The following is a 15,750-nucleotide window of genomic DNA, read 5'->3' on the forward strand; positions in this document are numbered from 1 at the left end:
GCATACATACGGCTTCCTCACACTTGGTTGTTGGTTGCTCTATAAGAGAGATAATAGAAATTCAGAGTGTATTTGTCTGTAGAGTGTGCGGTCATATAAATGGGATATGTGTACTGAATTAGTCATCTCACTGGTACTACTGCTGTGTCAGGGCTCAGCTGGGGATCGGCTCCCGCTTACCACGCCGCCGGCTTCCCCTGTCATCCTGGGTGGTCGGGCAGCTTGCGCGACGGCGGGGGAGAAGCTGAGTATTCTCCCCGCATGCAGTGGCTTCCTGGTGGGCTGGTGTCCGGCATCGCAAGTCCGGACATGGGCGCCGCCATGACAGTCGGCCCATGTGACTGTATCCTTCTCCCTGATAGGTCCATGATCAGCTGATGCTGTGCACCTGTCTAAGGGTTCCCCTGGGTATAAAACTGTTCCACAGGTTATAGGAAATTGCCTGAACAACGGTTGTCTCCTAGCGTGCTTTAGCGAGTTCCCGGTCCAGGTTCCTATTTTCCTTACAGCAGCAGTGTTACCATCTTTACCTGTGTGCCTTAAACGTCTCTGGTGAATACCCGTGCAGCAGCGTTACCATCTTTACCTGTGTGCCTTAAACGTCTCTGGTGAATACCCGTGCAGCAGCGTTACCACCTTTACCTGTGTGCCTTAAACGTCTCTGGTGAATACCCGTGCAGCAGCGTTACCATCTCTACCTGTGTGCCTTTACGTCCCTGGTGAATACCCGTGCAGCAGCGTTATCATCTCCACCTGTGTGCCTTTACGTCTCCAGTGAACATCCGTGCTACAGCGTATACCACCTCTACCTGTGTGCCTTCTATCTCTGGTGAATTCTCAAGTAACCGTGAGTCGCTCCCCACTTGTAATCCTTATTATTGATCCTCGTGTCAAGGTGTATTACTGTACAGTGTTTTAAAGGAATTGCTTTGTCCCTAAGCAGGCATAACCTCTCTGGGCCACGGGTGTAGTGTCTCTATCCCTGCAGGGCTTGGGTACCTGGTCAAAGGACCGCGACCTGCTCACGGGTGCAGCTAAGCCCAAATCCCAATTGGGGGGGTCACTGGCGAACACCATCCTGTGTGTTAGACTCCGCACCTTTGCCCAGGTCTCGCCAACACTCAAGACCTGTGGATGAGGAGAACATATATCCAGGCCCCTCGTCTCCGCTTCCTTCCCCAACTTAGGCCCATCACGTCCTCTCTTCCAGTCTCAGATGTGACAGTTTGTTCAGGCCCAATGGAGGCTGCGGGATCCCAAGGTACTGGGTCACTACAAGAGTTGACCTCTCGGATGAACAACCAAGAGGCGCAACAACAACAAGTGGCTCAGTATTTACAGGAGCTCTCGAGGCAACTGGTTTCTATTGAAACCACGTTGGCTTCTATTCTCCCGGCTACCCCAGCTGCAGTCCCTGTACCTTCTCCATCAGTTCCTTCACTGGTGGTCCTACCCCCAAACCCCGACTACAGTTAGCCACTCCGGAAAGGTTTGACAGCGATCCCAGGCGGTGCCGCGGATTCATCAACCAATGTGAAATCCAATTTGAATGTCTTCCCCAGAACTTTCCCACGTCTCGGGCAAAAGTGGCATATGTGATTTCACTATTAACAGGAGCAGCGTTAGACTGGGTCTCCCCTTTATGGGAACGGGCCGACCCCATCGTATCTACCTACGAGGAATTTGTTTCAGCATTTAAGAGAATTTTTGATGAGCCAGGCCGTTCTGCATCTGCATCTTCTGACCTTCTCCGAGTGCGTCAGGGCACACGATCCGTGGGGCAGTATGTAGTCCAGTTTCAGACCCTGGCATCAGAATTAAAATGGAATGAGGAAGCTCTTAAAGCGTCCTTCCTTCATGGACTCTCTGAGAGGATGAAGGATGAACTTGCCTCCAGAGATTTGCCAGAATCTTTCGCTGACGTTATCTCTCTTTGCATCAAAATTGATCTTCGCCATCGGGAAAGATGGGCTAGTAGGGGAAGAGGTGAACGCCTACCAGCCCGTTCTTCTACTGTTAATCCGCCTATACCCACCTTAGCTAGTGAAGAGGAACCGATGCTGGTCAACAGAACCAAACTCACCCCGGCAGAGCGCAATAGACGCTTCCAAAATAAATTGTGTATTTATTGCGCTGCACCTAACCACATTCTGAAAAATTGTCCTTTACTTGCGGGAAATGCGAAACCCTGACTGAAGTAGGGAGCATTCAGTTGGGGGTTATTCTCAAGCCATCCCAATTATCAGAGAGTCTTCTAGTAGTGTCGCTTTCCCATAAGTCCAGGACAAGAAAGGTCCACGCTTTAATTGATTCTGGAGCCGCTGGTAATTTTATTGTGGAAAAATTGATTCACACCTTGGGTGTTCCAGTCGTTCCCCTACCTAATAAATTGTTACTGTCCGGCCTAGATGGTAAAACTCTGGTAGGGCTACCCATTTCTTCGCTCTCTCATCCTGTGACTGTTCAAGTTGGATGCCTACATCAAGAAATGCTGGAATTTATTGTTTTACCCGAATCTTCCTATGAGCTGGTATTGGGGCTGCCCTGGTTGAGAAAACACAATCCTGTCTTCGACTGGGATACTATGCAAATCCTATCCTGGGGTTCACATTGTTTCCAAAATGATTTGACCAAGGTCGTTCCAGTATGTAACCAGGCGACGGTTTCCAACCCAGCTAAGAAGTTCCTCCGTCCTGAGTCTCCTAAACATTCCCCCCAGCCGGGGTTGCCCGAGGCTTATCAAGACTTTGCTGATGTATTTTGTGAACAAGCCACAGATAAACTTCCTCCGCATCGACCTTGGGATTGTGCTATTGATTTGCTTCCCAGGAAAAGCCCTCCACGTGGCCGTGTTTACCCTTTGTCCGTGCCAGAGACCGCGGCCATGGAAAAATACATTAAGGAAAACCTAGCTAAAGGATTCATTCGGCCCTCTTCTTCTCCTGCAGGGGCAGGTTTCTTCTTTGTAGGGAAAAAGGATGGTGGACTCCGCCCTTGCATAGACTATCGAGGCTTAAATCAAATCACCATAAAAAATCGGTACCCTTTACCTTTAAGTTCTGAACTTTTTGACAAGGTTCAAGGGGCTCAGGTTTTCACAAAGCTGGATCTACATGGTGCGTATAATTTGATTCGAATTAAAACTGGGGACGAGTGGAAGGCCGCGTTCAATACCAGAGACGGACACTTCGAGTACCTCGTAATGCCATTCGGTCTTTGCAATGCACCAGCTATTTTTCAAGGTTATGTCAACGAGGTCTTCCGGGATATTCTTCATAAATTTGTTGTGATTTATCTCGATGACATCTTAATCTTTTCCAGAGATTTACAGAGCCATTGTCTTCATGTACGGGAGGTATTGTTCCGCCTTCGCACTCATCACCTCTTTGGGAAACTTTCCAAATGTATGTTTAACCAAACTTCAGTACCTTTTTTAGGCCATATTATCTCCTGCCTACTTCTTTAAAAGGTACTCAGCGCTTCTTAGGATTCGCAAACTATTATAGGAGGTTTATTCCACACTTTTCTACGCTGGTAGCACCCATTACCTCCCTCACAAGGAAAGGAGCCAATCCTTCTAAATGGTCTGTTCCAGCAGTACAAGCCTTTCAAAACCTAAAAGATGCCATTTCTAGAGCTCCAATTCTCTGTCAGCCTCAAATAGACAAACCATTCATTGTGGAGGTGGACGCATCCTCTGTTGGAGTAGGGGCGGTATTATCTCAGTCTGCTGAAGATGGGAAGATGCATCCCTGTGGATTTTTCTCCCGGAAATTTTCCCCTGCAGAAAGGAATTATATTATAGGCGACCAAGAACTTCTAGCTATGCGTTTAGCCTTGGAGGAATGGCGGTATCTTCTTGAAGGGGCTAAATGTCCTGTCACGGTTATTACAGACCATAAGAATCTGATCTATCTGCAAACTGCACATCGGTTGAATGCCAGGCAGGCACGATGGTCACTTTTTTTTTCTAGATTTAATTTAAAACTCCAGTTTCGTCTTGGTGTGTTGAACAAGAAAGCCGATGCATTATCTCGCTCCTTTATGACTAACTTGGAGGAGGAGGAGTGTTCTCAAGTTCGTTCCATTTTGGACCCAATTGTATTTGCTCCTACTCAAGTAGTGTCTCTGCCGCCTGGGAAAATTTTTGTACCTCCTAATTTACGTAAAAAATTGCTGGTTTGGGCTCATGCATCCTTGTTCGCAGGTCACACTGGAATCACCAAAACCTACCAGTTCTTACTTCGATCTTACTGGTGGCCGACCATGAAGAAGGATGTCACGGAGTTTGTCCGCTCCTGTATCAAATGGGCCCAACATAAAACTCTGCATAGACAGATGGTTGGTCCTCTTCGTCCCTTGTCTATCCCAGCTGCTCCATGGACCCACATCTCAATGGATTTTATTTCTGAATAACCTCGGTGCAAGGGGCATAACACGGTATGGGTGGTCGTGGATCGCTTTTCTAAAATGGCACACTTTATCCCGCTCGTTGGCCTTCCTTCTGCTCCTCAATTAACAAAAATTTTTATTCGAGACATCTTCAGATTACACGGTCTCCCCAAGGAAATAGTCTCTGATCGAGGTGTTCAATTTACAGCCAAATTCTGGAGAGCCCTTTGTATTACCTGTGGAATCAAACTGAACTTTTCCTCAGCCTACCACCCACAGTCGAATGGTCAAACGGAAAGGGTCAATCAAGAGCTGGAGACCTTCATTAGGCTCTTTGTGTCATCTTCCCAGGATGATTGGGTGGGCCTCCTACCATGGGCAGAGTTTTCTCATAATTTTAAATTCCATTCTTCCTCTAAATCCACTCCTTTTTTTACGGTTTTTGGTAGACACCCACGAGTTCCAGATTTCCAGAAGCTTCCATCTATAGATGTTCCAGCTGTGAATCAAGAGATCCAATCCTTTTCAGTTTTATGGAATAAAATTCACCTATCCCTAAAGCAATCTTCAAGGAATTACAAGAAATTTGCGGACAGAAGACGTTTGGCTGTTCCACTGTTGAGAGTTGGGGACAGGGTTTGGTTAACTTCCAAGAATATTCGCTTAAGAGTCCCGTCCATGAAACTCGCTCCACGTTTTGTTGGGTCATATCGTATCCTTAAGATAATCAGTCCAGTAACTTATAAATTGGAACTTCCTCCTCAAATGAAGATTTCAAATACTTTTCACGTTTCTCTCTTACGACCCCTGGTGCTCAATCGTTTTCAGAATTGTTCTCCTAAATTGCCTCAAGTCAAGACATTACAAGGCACTGAATTTGAGGTGGAGAAGATCCTGGATTCCCGGCACAGATTCAACACCCTTCAATATCTCATCGATTGGAAGGGCTACGGCCCCGAGGAAAGGGCCTGGATCAGAGCCTCTGATGTACATGCTCCGCGACTAATCCAGAGTTTTCATAGGAGATTTCCAGATAAGCCTGATGGGTGTTCAGTGCCCACCCTTAAAGGAGGGGGTACTATCAGGGCTCAGTCGGGGATCGGCTCCCGCTTACCGAGCCGCCGGCTTCCCCTGTCATCCTGGGTGGTCGGGCAGCTTGCGCGACGGCGGGGGAGAAGCTGAGTATTCTTCCCGCATGCACTGGCTTCCTGGTGGGCTGGTGTCCGGCATCGCAAGTCCGGACATGCGCGCCGCCATGACAGTCGGCCCATGTGACTGTATCCTTCTCCTTGATAGGTCCATGATCAGCTGATGCTGTGCACCTGTCTAAGGGTTCCCATGGGTATAAAACTGTTCCACAGGTTATAGGAAATTGCCTGAACAACGGTTGTCTCCTAGCGTGCTTTAGTGAGTTCCCGGTCCAGGTTCCTATTTTCCTTACAGCAGCAGTGTTACCATCTTTACCTGTGTGCCTTAAACGTCTCTGGTGAATACCCGTGCAGCAGCGTTACCATCTTTACCTGTGTGCCTTAAACGTCTCTGGTGAATACCAGTGCAGCAGCGTTACCACCTTTACCTGTGTGCCTTAAACGTCTCTGGTGAATACCCGTGCAGCAGCGTTACCATCTCTACCTGTGTGCCTTTTACGTCCCTGGTGAATACCCGCGCAGCAGCGTTATCATCTCCACCTGTGTGCCTTTACGTCTCCAGTGAACATCCGTGCTACAGCGTATACCACCTCTACCTGTGTGCCTTCTATCTCTGGTGAATTCTCAAGTAACCGTGAGTCGCTCCCCACTTGTAATCCTTATTATTGATCCTCGTGTAAAGGTGTATTACTGTACAGTGTTTTAAAGGAATTGCTTTGTGCCTAAGCAGGCATAACCTCTCTGGGCCACGGGTGTAGTGTCTCTATCCCTGCAGGGCTTGGGTACCTGGTCAAAGGACCGCGACCTGCTCACGGGGTGCAGCTAAGCCCAAATCCCAATTGGGGGGGTCACTGGCGAACACCATCCTGTGGGTTAGACTCCGCACCTTTGCCCAGGTCTCGCCAACACTCAAGACCTGTGGATGAGGAGAACATATATCCAGGCCCCTCGTCTCCACTTCCTTCCCCAACTTATGCCCATCACGTCCTCTCCTCCAGTCTCAGACGTGACATGCTGTTACCGGGGTGCAATGGTCATTGGGTCCTGAGCTGAGCAAAGGCCGCAGATGAACTGACTGTATTCGCTGTGACTCCTTCAAACTCTGTGAAGGGGCACATCGATGTAGTGTTCCTCCCATGGACTTTCAGGAAGCAACACCGCCAGGGCCGGATTAAGGGGCACATGGGTCAGGGGCTAAGATGATCAAGGACCTACTGTGGGAAGTGGAGGAGGTGTGATCAGTGCCATGTGGGCATGCACTCCCGCTACACTATCAGCCCAATGTCTCCCTAAATACATAAAAGTAGAAAAATTGCATCATTCTGTGAGGAAAATTGAAACACAATTTTATTACTTATGATTTACAGATGTGTCCACATACATCTATCCTCCATGCGCTACAAGTCACGTTACATATAACGTGTGAGAGCTGTGTGACTCAGTAGCACTGTGCATCTTTCCGTGCGTCTTTTTACCTTCAAATGTGTCTTATTCGCATAGCGATATGAACAGGACGCAGTGTCAGTGGATGTGACACTGTAACATAGCGTGTCGCATGCAGATACATCCGCAGATGCACACAGAATATAGGCATGCTGCATATCATTTTAATCATCAGAAGCTGCTTGTGTGTCCAATTTGCGTCTCTGTGTGAATACGATGCATTTGAAGGTAAAAAGTGGCATGAAAAGACGGTCAGCGCTACAGGTCACTCGACAGCATGGCGCGCCTAGAAGGGCTGTTTAATGTGCAAGGAGGCTAGATGTATGAGGACACATCTGTATGGTCAAAGCGTGGATGGCTGGTAATCATGCTGTCATGATTATGGGCATATTTTTATGTGTAGGCCTGGAGCTGTATTCCCATTTGCCCCATTGTTAATATGGCCCTGAGCACCACTAAAAAGGCTAAAGTAATATAGGATAAGGAGTACTGTTGCAGGATTCTACTGTTTTCTTACTGCTTATGTTTTCACCATATGCTCTTATACTCTGTATAGGAACCAAGCAAAACATTTTGTTATGTGACTGAGCTAAATCCAAATGTTATGGTGATCACAGTACATACAGTCAGGTCCATAAATATTGGGACATTGACAGAATTTTCTGATTTTTGCCTCTATTCACCACCACAATGGTTTTGAAATGAAACAAACAAGATGTGCTTTAACTGCAGACTTTCAGATTTAATTTGAGGGTAACTACATCCAAATCGGGTGAACGGTGTAGGAATTACAACAGTTTCAATATGTGCCTCCCACTTTTTAAGGGACCAAAAGTAATGGGACTATCAACTCAAAAGCTATTTCATGGACAGGTGTGAGCTATTCCCTCGTTATTTCATTGTCAATTAAGCAGGTAAAAGGTCTGGAGTTGATTCTAAGTGTGACATTTGCATTTGGAATCAGTTGCTATCAACTCTCAATATGAGATCCAAAGAGCTGTCACTATCAGTGAAGCAAGCCATCATTAGGCTGAAAAATCAAAACAAACCCATCAGAGAGATAGCAAAAACATTAGGTGTGGCCAAATCAACTGTTTGGAACATTCTTAAAAAGAAAGAATGCACCGGAGAGCTCAGCAACACCAAAAGACCCGGAAGACGACGGAAAACAACTGTGGTGGATGACAAAATAATTATTTCCCTGGTGAAGAAAAACCCCTTCACAACAGTTGGCCAAATCAAGAACACTCTCCAGGAGATAGATGTATATGCGTCAAAGTCAACAATCAAGAGAAGACTTCACAAGAGTGAATATAGAGGGTTCACCACAAGATGCAAACCATTGGTGAGCAACAAAAACAGGAAGACCAGATTAGAGTTTGCCAAACAACATCTAAAAAAGCCATTACAGTTCTGGAACAATATCCTATGGACAGATGAGACAAAGATCAACTTGTACCAGAGTGATGGGAAGAGAAGAGAAGGAAAGGAACTGCTCATGATCCAAAACATACCACCTCATCAGTGAAGCATGGTGGTGGTAGTGTCATGGCGTGGGCATGTATGGCTGCCAATGGAACTGGTTCCCTTGTATTTATTGATGATGTAACTGCTGACAAAAGCAGCAGAATGAATTCTGAAGTGTTTCGGGCAATATTATATGCTCATATTCAGTCAAATACTTCAGAACTCATTGGACGGTGCTTCACAGTGCAGATGGACAATGACCCGAAGCATACTGCATAAGCAACCAAGGAGTTTTTTAAGGCTAAAAAGTGGAATGTTATGCAATGGCCAAGTCAATCCCCTGACCTGAATCCGATTGAGCATGCATTTCACTTGATGAAGACAAAACTGAAGGGAAAATGCCCCAAGAATAAGCAGGAACTGAAGACATTTGCAGTAGAGGCCTGGCAGAGCATCACCAGGGATGAAACCCAGCGTCTGGTGATGTCTATGCGTTCCAGACTTCAGGCTGTAATTGCCTGCAAAGGATTTGCAACAAAGTATTAAAAAGTGAAAGTTAGATTTAGGATTGTTTAGTTTGTCCCATTACTTTTGGCCCCTTAAAAGTGGGAAGCACATATAGAAACCGTTGTAATTCCTACACCGTTCACCTGATTTGGATGTAATTACCCTCAAATTAAATCTGAAAGTCTGCAGTTAAACAACATCTTGTTTGTTTCATTTCAAAGCCATTGTGGTGTTGAATAGAGGCCAAAATATGAAAATTCTGTCAATGTCCCAATATTTATGGACCTGACTGTAGATAGAAGTAGTGTACACAAATCTTTGGGATGCTTCTTAATCCTATAGGGACTAATCCCAGGGAATAAATGAGAAAATCATGTACATTAAACATCATCATGTGAATGCTGGTTTTCTAAATTTATGTTTTTAGGTCATTCCTAACTGCATATGTGGTTTTCAGGATTAAATAGCTTTCAGGTTTGTTTGCTCAGATATTAGGCTTTGTGCAATACATCCGTTTTATGTGTTTAATAACATTTCATGCAAAACTTCAATAAAACTGAATGCACTGAGGAAAACGTAATTACAGAGCGTTTTCTATAACACTGCATACACATGGGATTTCTGCACTGTACCCCTCGCCCTGTGTACAGCGCTGCGTTCCCTGTGTAATAATGGGGCTAATTCTGAGGTGGGAGCAAAGAAAATAAGCAAGTAACTTTGTAACTTTGTATCTGGAGAGGACCATGTAGCAAAGTAAGGGGTGCAAATATATTTCACATTTTTTTTGCATGCAAGTATCAGGGGCGTATTTATAATGGGTGCAAGGTGTGCGGTGCACACGGGCCCTACAAACCGCACACCCTGCACCCAATTAAATATACTCACTTCTCCATCGACCCGGCTCTGGAGAGGATGCCAGAGTCTACTGCACCGCTGGAGAGGAGGGAGCCTGATCGGAGTATGCAGACGGGCCCCTTCCACTCTTAAAGCCCTCTGGCAAGTATGCTATATTTATACACTACAATTTAGATTTGAGTTTAGACACATCCTTCTTACATCTGCCCCACCTGCAGGACAATATGGTTTTGACAAGGTGCGCAGTTACTTGCTCCTTTTAGCTTTGCTGCCAACTCAGAATCAGACCCAATGTGGGCCTGAGTCAGCAATGTGGACCTGAGTCAGCAATGTGGGCCTGAGTCAGCAATGTGGACCTGAGTCAGCAATGTGGGATTGAGTCAGCAATTTGGGCCTGATTCAGCAATGTGGGCCTGAGCCAGCAATGTGGGCCTTAGTCAGCAATGTGGGCCTGATTCAGCAATGTGGGATTGAGTCAGCAATGTGGACCTGATTCAGCAATTAAGTCAGCACTGTGGGCCTGATTCAGCAATGTGGGATTGAGTCAGCAATTTGGGCCTGATTCAGCAATGTGGGATTGAGTCAGCAATTTGGGCCTGATTCAGCAATGTGGGCCTGAGTCAGCAATGTGGGCCTGAATCAGCAATGTGGGCCTGGGTCAGCAATGTGGGCCTGAGTCAGCAATGTGGGCCTGATTCAGCAATGTGGGACTGAGTCAGCAATGTGGGACTGAATCAGCAATGTGGGCCTGATTCAGCAACGTGGGATTGAGTCAGCAATATGGGATTGAGGGCCTGATTCAGAGTTGGGAATAGAGAGAGAGATAGCACTTAACTGTGTACCTGGACAAACCATGTTGCAATGCAAGGGGTGTAAATACATCATTTTATTTTTGCATGTGGGGTAAATACTGGCTGCTTTTACATGTAGCCCACAAATACTGCACAGTTTAATTATTACGCTACAATTTAGATGTCAGTTTGGAAACACTCCTCCCAAATCCAAATCTCTCTGTACATTATAAATCTGCCCCACCTGCAGTGCAGCATGGTTTCACCAAGATGATCAGCTGAGAGAGATATCTCACTCTATTCCCAAGTCTGAATCAGGCTCTGAGTCAGCAATGTGGGCCTGAGTTAGCAATGTGGGCCTAAGTCAGCAATGTGTGCCTGAGGGCCTGATTCAGACCGGGTCGCAAACGCTATGCGCTCGCAACCGGGTCGATGGTGGCCCAGAGCGCATGTGCACGACGGAGCCGGCTCCATCGTGCGCATGCGTGAGACCCGGATAGCGACGGGCAATCCGTCGCTCAGGGTCTCGTACCAAAGGGGGCGTGCTGTCGATGTTGAGTGACAGCACGTCCCCTTTGGTGGGCGGGCCGGGGGAGTGGCTGCCCTAACAAAAGGAGGTGGTCCCATGTGAACACCTCCATCTGGGGCCGGCCCCACTGACATCACGAGTGATGTCAGTGGGAGAGATTTCAGCTGTTAGAGCCGAATTCTCTCTGGGGCTTGCGGCAACGAGACCCTACCACAAGGGTCTTGTCGCAAGCCCGATGGTCGCGATAGTCTTGACCATTGCGACCATCTTCCTAGCCGCTCAAAAAACAAAATAGCCCGGCCCTGATTCAGAGCGAGCGGCTCTGAATCAAGGCACGAGTCAGCAGTGCACGTAATGTTGATTCAGCACGCATGCAGCTGATGTGTTCAGTCTGCACATGCGTCCGAGTAGCACTGTGCATGCATCTTGATGGTTACCATTGGGAGGCGCGGAATGAATTTAGAGGCAAGAGCTGGGGATATCTGTGGGTGTTCCTGGGAGGTAACATGTGTCACGTTCAGAGACTGCATCTAAAGACTCCGCTGCACTGAAAACAGGCGGCCATGTGCCTCCATAGGATTGGTGCAATGATTTATGGTGCGAGCGATGCAGCATATTACTGCGTCTCTATGCTAATGCCGTGGCCAATGGTATTAGTATAAAGACGCAGTCATAACTGCAATAGCATCCACCTAGGACCAATAAAAAAAACCTAAATATAAATGTTCTTATATGTGCCATTAAAATAAAATATATGGTTAATTGTTACTTTGAATCTTCACTGCAGCTTTGTCAAATCCATTACCTTTCCGTTCCATTACACACAGTTGAAGGTTCTACCATCATGTCAAGTCTACAAAACAGTCACTCACATTCTTCCTGTTTTAGAAACAACCCCCTTCCCCCCCCAACATGTTAACTGGCTACAGAGAAATAAAAGAGATGACGATGATGGACATATTCAATAAAGTGTAGGCGCATCATTTACCTAATGCACAGTTCTATATAAAAAGGTCAGATAGTTTTCTTGCTCTTTAAACAGAGTGTTAATATATTTGTGTTAGTTTCTAGCTTTAGCTGTGCATTTCAGTAGCACACAAACAAGTCAAATATTGTGCTGATCTGCAAACGATAAATTAAATCCCCGAATTATGTAGGATGAGTATTCGTATTACAAAAGCTCTTGGATATGAATAAAGAGTATAGTTTAGAGGACTCCTCTTGCAACGGATAGTGAAGTTTAAGCTTGTAATATATATTCATGCAGACAGAATCTTACCTGCTCTCTTAATCCTCTTTCTTTCCTTTAGCTGATATGGTTTGTGATCGTGTGATAAAGGAATAGCGTTTCCATCCTTGTCACACAAAACTCCACGTGAATCACCAACATTTGCCACGGTGAGCTCCTTGTCCGATAACAATGCAATTAAACATGTGGTACCTGCAAAGAAAAAGCAAAAATAATGCTCAGTCCATTACAATCTGAGACAAAGGGGTTAATTTACTGAGGTGCAATTTTACAAAACTGCCACCTTACGTTGATTTGGGTGGAATTGTTTTAAAGGCAAATCCTGGCTTGTTGCATTGTTGGTCTTGCCTTAAAAAATCATTGTCGCAAAATAGCTGAAAATCGTTGAGTTTATTAAATGGCACCTTCTTCTTCTAATTATTATTAGTAGTAAGATAGATTCCAACTGTCCAGAAACACACTGGAGTTTACAGATAGCTTCAACATGTCACAAGCGAAAACTAAATAGGCTACAGTTGATGGACACTGATACGGACTTTGTACAATTTAGGAGAACTGCTGTTTTTTAGCCCTTTAATTTGTGTAATCTTTTACGTCTCCTGGCTAGACGGTACCATCATTTTTACATTTAAAATCCACAGCTTTCATGTAATCTCAAGTTTGTTCATGCCATGATCTCATGGGGGGCTGACATACCTATTGCTGCTTCTGATGCACTAGACCACCGCCAGTCCTCCTCTCCTCCCCCCAAAACACCCCTCCATTGCCATGTACCAGCAGCACCTACTATTGGGACACATAATCTCCCAAATGTTCTGGAGTTGGGACTAAATCAAGAGCTATGGATTAAACTGACTTGTTGGCTATCCAAAGACTATATTGTCAGTTCATCCTGCTCCACGGCTCCAAATATGCCATTTAAATACAATAAACTATACAACAGTGATCCGTAAACCCAAATATATAAAAATTTAAAGAACATCCAAACACACACACACCTATAAACAACTACTACAACTATAATTGTGCATGTCTGTAGTTCAGGTTTAGGCAGCCTGCGTCACTCCAAGTGTCGTGTAACTACAATTGCTAGCATGTAGGGCCAGCCTTTGTGACATACAGATGTGTCCACAAACACATCCTCACTTCACGCCAAATAGCCCTGTGTAGCTCGCTATGGACTTTGTGACTGAGCCCTGCCAAAACACTAATCTGAAGAACAGATGCAAAATTGAGGAAAAAGTACACAATCTAGGGTAAAAAGGCAAAAGACAGGTCAGATACGAGTGACCCACACCATGCATCGCTATGCTTAATCTGCAACTTTATACCAACTCCTTTGCTACAAAAACACTAATCCAAAATGCCTAGTACACTACAAGCAAAGTAAGACAGAAAATGTAGAAAAAGTAGCAAAATTCGTGCCCGGCATAAAAGGATAGGTGTATGAGGCCACTTCTGTATATACTGAAATAAATGAAATAGGCAATTGAACTGAGACATTCTGTTATCTTTTTAGCTTTACTTTGGGGTCCATTCATCATGTTAATTATCGTGGGTCGAGTGGTTCCCGATAATTAAGTATCCAACTCACTGTGAGTAGCAGCGGTGGATTCATAGTAGTAGCCGGACATATGGAAGGAACGGTGGTAAGGGAGCAAACTCCAGCTGAAGATGGCGAATGCTCCAGCAGTCAAGCTCCGAAAATATTATATTTTTAGAGCTTGATGAATTTATGTCCCCATACTAGCGTTCCCGCTAGGCTGTTTTAGCGGGGCGCGGCGCCCTGCCCTCCTTCTGGAGGGCAAAAAGCACCCTGCCCTCACAACCTGCGGGTGCCGTCTTCACCCGCGGGACGCAGTGTCCCGCGGGTGGAGAAATGTGCGGTGACCCGGTCACCGCCGGAGAGTAGACGCCGGGCGCATGCGCCCGGCATCTATTCTCCCTGTCTGCAGCACTTGGGGGCTGCCCGGCGTGTCCGTAAGTGCCGGGCACGCCCCCAAGTATGACGAAAAAGGGGACGCGTCTTATAGACACGCCCCCACTTTGGGCGCGCGCCTTAGGTGTGCGCACAAAGTTGCCCTCTCTAGCTCCGGCGCCCTGCCTGCCGTCGGAGCTAGAGTGAACACTACCATACTAGTGTATGAGGATGGCAAGCCAGAACGGGGCTGAAAGGTATGCAGGAGATATCAGAAATCTCCTGCATTACCTTTATATTAAATACCCCCGATCCTTAATTTCTACAAAAGTAGGTGAAAATGTTAATTTTCATCTTCTTTTATAGAAATGAAGTGATGATGAATGGACCTCTTTGTGTGAGCTTTAGCACTTAACCAACTCACAAAAAATAGTTGGGGAAAAAATGTATTTCCTGCAGGATTTCAACGTAGGTGCCCAAGTTGTTTACGTGTCCCAGGAAGAGAAGCGTAACAGATTTTACTGTAGATTGTTTAGGCTCCTAAGATAATAAATGGTAACTCATAACGACCAAAGGCATCTATTCATTTACTCTATCCTGGGGGATATTACTGCTTATCTAATGCTTTTTGCTTTAGTGAATATCAATAGCTGCTGGCCTAGATAAGAGGTAAAGAGAAACACTTTAGTGACTCAAAAGAGGCTCGAGGCGGCAACGAGACACAGACAGAACAATGAACATTGGGAGATATGCGGGTTGTTAAAATATACTAGTACACAGACTATTATGTGCTGCTTGTGGGTGCTACACAGAGATATATAACACTGCAGAAAGCCTGAAGTAGCACGAAATATGATTCTAAAACCATCAACATAGCTTATTTTGGACACCAGGAGAACAGAGAATCTCCTGTTAATAATTTACACTCTATCCCTTTGTTGTGGGGGTCCTGCCTCTTGCAGCTGCTGATCATATTATTTGGAAGCCATGCATTGTGTCTGCATCAGTAAATCATGCCCCCAGCACATGGCCTGCTGGCAGCCCTGCAACGCCAATCTCTCACTGACTCTTTATGTAACAGATGATCGTTTTCCCAAGTGCCATGCATATCTTTTTTCAGCCTAGCATTTTTGTGAGCCTTAAAGTTTAGCCTATGACAGGAAATGTGTAGATGCTACTGTTGGCTTCAAGTTGTTAAAATGTGTTAAATAGATTTTTATACGCTATAAAATATTTTTCACGGAGATTAAATAGGAGCACATATGTTTGGTCTAAGCTGGTCTCAGATTGCGGTTTTGGATGAGGCAACAGCAGGACATCTGAATTTGCTTTGGTAAAGCAGTGTCCTCTAGGCAGATAGAAGAGTTCTGTTTATGTCAAGTGATTCTAAATTGCAAACATGCATAAATGTATCTGATTAAGGCATGATCCCAGATTTGGAGAGACTAAAA

At 45.6% G+C, this 15,750-nt stretch overlaps 1 protein-coding gene across 1 annotated transcript in view; it reads right to left on the bottom strand.

The window, feature by feature from the left end:
• Positions 1 to 15,750, bottom strand: part of PPM1L (protein phosphatase, Mg2+/Mn2+ dependent 1L) — a 242,008-nt gene that overhangs the window by 2,818 nt on the left and 223,440 nt on the right. The window contains exon 3 of the mRNA XM_088452355.1: positions 12,412 to 12,573. Within this exon, the coding sequence (XP_088308481.1) occupies positions 12,412 to 12,573 (162 nt within the window). The remainder of the gene's footprint in view (positions 1 to 12,411; positions 12,574 to 15,750) is intronic.

Source organism: Taudactylus pleione, unplaced genomic scaffold (assembly GCF_031769625.1).
Source record: "Taudactylus pleione unplaced genomic scaffold, aTauple2 ptg000037l, whole genome shotgun sequence".
NCBI classification, from domain to species: domain Eukaryota; kingdom Metazoa; phylum Chordata; class Amphibia; order Anura; family Myobatrachidae; genus Taudactylus; species Taudactylus pleione.